A 4115-nucleotide genomic window follows, 5' to 3' on the forward strand; every position below is an offset into this window, starting at 1 on the left:
TTCGTTTGTAATCTTATCAGACAACAAATTAATGAATCATTATAACTTCAGCCTCGTTTCACACAGATGATGATGATGATGATGATGATGATGATGATGATGATCAGCTCTGGTGTTCTGCTCTGTAGAGTCGCTCTGTCTTCATGCATGGCGACAGATGTGGGGCCTGTGTGTATATATTTGTGTGTGGATGTGTGTGCGTGAGTAATGCAGTGTGATACCCAGCGAGATTGTATAACCACAACTCTGTCCATATAGCTGGTCAAACACACAAACACACACACACACACACACTGACTCTCTTATAGATGAAGCTTTTAAAGACGCTGTCACGCTCTATTCTCTGAAAGCTCTATCCCCTTGTGTGTGTGTAGTCCTGCGACCTTGTGCGTCTGTGTGTGTGTCTGTGTGTGTGTTCGCTATTTTCAGACCAATACACTACTTACACCTGAGCACTATCATAATAATCATAATGAGAAATTACAAAATATAGATATTGTTTGAGTAATATATATTTACATATATATAATGTATATATACAATATATATAAATACTACTATAGTTTAAGTCCTGAACATATGCATATATAATGTATAGACCCATATATCAAACTATATAGGTATGTAAATCAAATTAAAGAATACAACTAAATAAGATATTTAGACATATTTTCTTATTAGTGTATCTGTATACATGTACATTCATATCTATAATAAATATTATACTGTAGACTGTAGAGGTGTAGCATGGATCCATGAACCCGCCTCCTGTGATTCACTCACCGGCCGTGACGACGACGACCGGAGGAGCGGAGACTTTGTGACGTCACGCCGGGGAGAATGACACGCGCGTCCAATCAGCGGCTGAGGATGTGCAGCGCGAGGACGGAGCCGCCGACAGAAGGATGATAACCATGCCAACCGGGGGATGTAGCGCGCGCTGCTGACTGGGGGAGAACAGAGAAGAGAGAGAGAGAGAGAGAGAGAAAGAGAAAGAGAGAGAGAGAGGGGGGGGGAACCCGCAGCAGAAGAAAATATAAAGATTCACTCTCTCATTTAAAAAGTGGAGGATAACGGAGAACATTTCCTGCAGGAGGAAGAAGACGACAAGGAGCTGGTAATTCTCTCTCTTCTTTTTTGTATTCCCATCTGTGTGGCGTGGTCCTCCTTCATCCCTCCATCCCTCCTTCTCCCAATCTCTCCCCCCACTCCTCTCGCTCTCACGCGCCGGATCAGGGACCGCACTGCTGCAGATGAATGAAACTGAACAAGCTGTTTATTGTTATGCCACACACACACGCGCACACAAACACACACACACGCACAAACTCTGAACAGTTCGTGACATGGGGGTGGGGAGTGGGGGGTGGGGGGGGGGGGGGGGGGGGGGGGGGTGATGTGGTTGCGGGATCGGGACCGAACCCGGTTCCTCAGCGATGTGCGGGACCGCTGCTGGTGACCTTCCCCCGGCTGCTTGCAGTCATTGACGGCGTGTGCGCGTGCGTGTGCATGCATGCACGAGAGAAGAGGGAGATAGAGGAGAAAAAGGGGGCGGCTGGGGGGGGGGGGGGGGGGGGTGTTGAGGTGGGAGTTTTTTTTATGAATGGAGCTCCACATTCCTTTTGGCGCGCGCGTGCTGGCAGCTCGAGCCGCCTGAGCTAAAATTAGCCTCGAACTGGATTTCATTTTCTGATCGTCCGCGTGCACGAGGCAGAATATATGTGGATGCGTATTAACTATTATTAGTTCTGATAAACGCACGCAGCATTGACTGGTCCGTGCACGCGCCACCGGTGAACAGGACAGCAGCGACCGCCGCCATGCCCCAGGACGTCATGCACCATTTTTAGAGATGCTCTAAAAATAGAATTTCTTGATGATGGTTTGGACTGGGAGGAGGTGGGACCCGTTCTTCTGGTTCTGGCATCTTCTCGGTAGGAACGCACCAGATTTATGTTTCTCTATTTTTATCATATTTATTTGTCGTGTATTTTCGGTCACGATGCTTTCAAGACAAAACAGAGGGAACGTTACTATTTCTATTCGGAGCCCTTTCTGGTCTTTGTGTGTTAATCAGTGTTGTGCGTTGTGCGTTGTGCGTTGTGCGTTGGTGACGTGTGTGATTGGGGTCAAGTGCATGTTTGCTTTGGTGAATGGATGAATGGGCAGACAGAGGAGTGAATGAATGTCTCCTTTGCTCCTTTATCAAAAAGGGACGGACGTTAACTTCTTCCCCTTTCCCTCTTTTCTCCTCCTCCATCACGGTTTTGTTTTCCTTCACCTCCTTTTACTCACGCTCTCCTCCTCCCATCATTCTCCTCCTTGACCTCCTTTTGCTTGTCTCTGATTTGTTGTCTTCTCTCTGGTTTGATGTCTCGTCCTCTCACATGTCTCTCGTCCCTCGATGACGACCTTTGTGTCAACACACTCTCACATGATCTCTTCCACCTACTTTCACCTCTCATCACTCGTTCCTTCCTTCCCTCTTACTCCCCCTTTCATCCTTCTCCTCCTCCTTCTTCTTTCTCCTCTCTCCAGCCATGATTCTCTCTCTGGCCGCGGTGACAGCCATGAGCAGCGGCGGCGGGAGCAGCCTCAACTCCTCCGCCCTCGACCCCTTCGACTCCTCCACCTCCTGGAGCCTGGCCGAGGACCCGTCCAACTCCTCCTCTGAGCCCGTGGTGCGGACTCTGACCCCCGACCTCCAGCCGGCGAGCTCTGCCGTGGCTGTGCAGGACGTCAGCCCCTGGGACGTGGCGCTCTGCGTGACCGGGACGCTCATCTCCTGTGAGAACGCTCTGGTGATAGCGGTTCTGTTCTACACGCCGACGCTCCGGGCTCCGATGTTCATCCTGATTGGCTCGCTGGCGGTGGCGGATCTTCTGGCCGGGCTGGGCCTCATCCTGAACTTTGTCTTCACCTACCTGGTGGACAACTCGCTGGAATACGTGACCCTGCTGTCGGTCGCTCTGCTCATCTCGGCCTTTTCGGCGTCCGTCCTCAACATTCTGGCCATCACAGTGGACCGGTACCTGTCGCTCTACAACGCCCTGACCTACCACACCGAGCGGACGGTGACCTTCACCTACGTGATGGTGGGTCTCATCTGGGTGTTGTCCCTCACGCTCGGCTTGCTGCCGGCGTTTGGATGGAACTGCTTGAAGGACGAGTCCTCGTGCAGCATCTGCCGGCCGGTCACCAAGATCAACGCGGTGGCGCTCGCCGTCACCTTCCTCCTGGTGTTCGCCCTGATGATGCAGCTCTACCTTCAAATTTGCAAGATTGCCTTTCGCCACGCGCAGCAGATCGCGGTGCAGCACCAGTTTGTGGCCATCTCCACCCACAAAGGTGTCTCCACGCTGTCGGCCATCCTGTGTGCCTTCGGGGCGTGCTGGCTGCCGTTCGCCATGTACTCCATCGTGGCGGACTCCAGCTACCCGGCGATATACACGTACGCCACGGTCCTCCCCGCCACCTGCTGCTCGGTGATCAACCCCATCATCTATGCGTTTCGAAACCCGGACATCCAGAAGTCACTGTGGTTGGCCTGTTGTGGGTGTGTCCCGTCCAACCTCTCGCTCCGGCCCAGGACCTCCAGTGACGTGTAGCAGGGAAGGTCGGTTTCTGTTTGGCATGACGCTAGACGCTGAGTCAGGGCTGCAGGAGGGACGGGACGGCGTGGGGAGGACGTGAGACCGAGGGGAGGAAGGTGGACGGGTTTGGCTGAGGAAACAGATTTCCTCTCCCCCTCATATCAGGGCTGATGGGCTGATGGCGAACGCACGTCTGGCCGCGGTGGCGCCGGCACGGGGAGCAGGGAGGACAGAGCACGGTCCACAAGGAGACGAGAGCTGACATGTCCCGCCTGCTGGGACACAAACCAACCGAGGGGACGGAGGTGGCGTGAAACCGACTGCAAAACAAAGACTAAGGTTCCATCATCGTGGTTGGTGGAAGCCAACGGGGTGATGTGTCAGGTGACCTTTTCAACTGGCCTTCAGGGTGTGAGAGGCCACGCCCACTTCTCAAAGGGTAGCATATATACGTCGGGTGTGTTCTGAGTCTCCACAGGAACCTGAGTCCGGGCCACGCTGCATGGTTATGAATCAGAAGGA

The 4115-nt window shown here is 52.8% G+C and overlaps 1 protein-coding gene across 1 annotated transcript; it reads left to right on the top strand.

Annotated features, from left to right (window-relative positions):
• Nucleotides 1–2540: 2540 nt before the first annotated feature.
• Nucleotides 2541–3608, top strand: LOC128436298 (G-protein coupled receptor 12-like). Its single transcript, XM_053418095.1, has one exon. It carries the CDS (start codon nt 2541–2543, stop codon nt 3606–3608), a length of 1068 nt encoding a protein of 355 aa, XP_053274070.1.
• The last annotated feature ends 507 nt before the right edge of the window (nt 3609–4115 follow it).

The sequence above is a fragment of the Pleuronectes platessa genome, unplaced genomic scaffold (assembly GCF_947347685.1).
Source record: "Pleuronectes platessa unplaced genomic scaffold, fPlePla1.1 scaffold_400, whole genome shotgun sequence".
Taxonomy (NCBI): Eukaryota; Metazoa; Chordata; class Actinopteri; order Pleuronectiformes; family Pleuronectidae; genus Pleuronectes; species Pleuronectes platessa.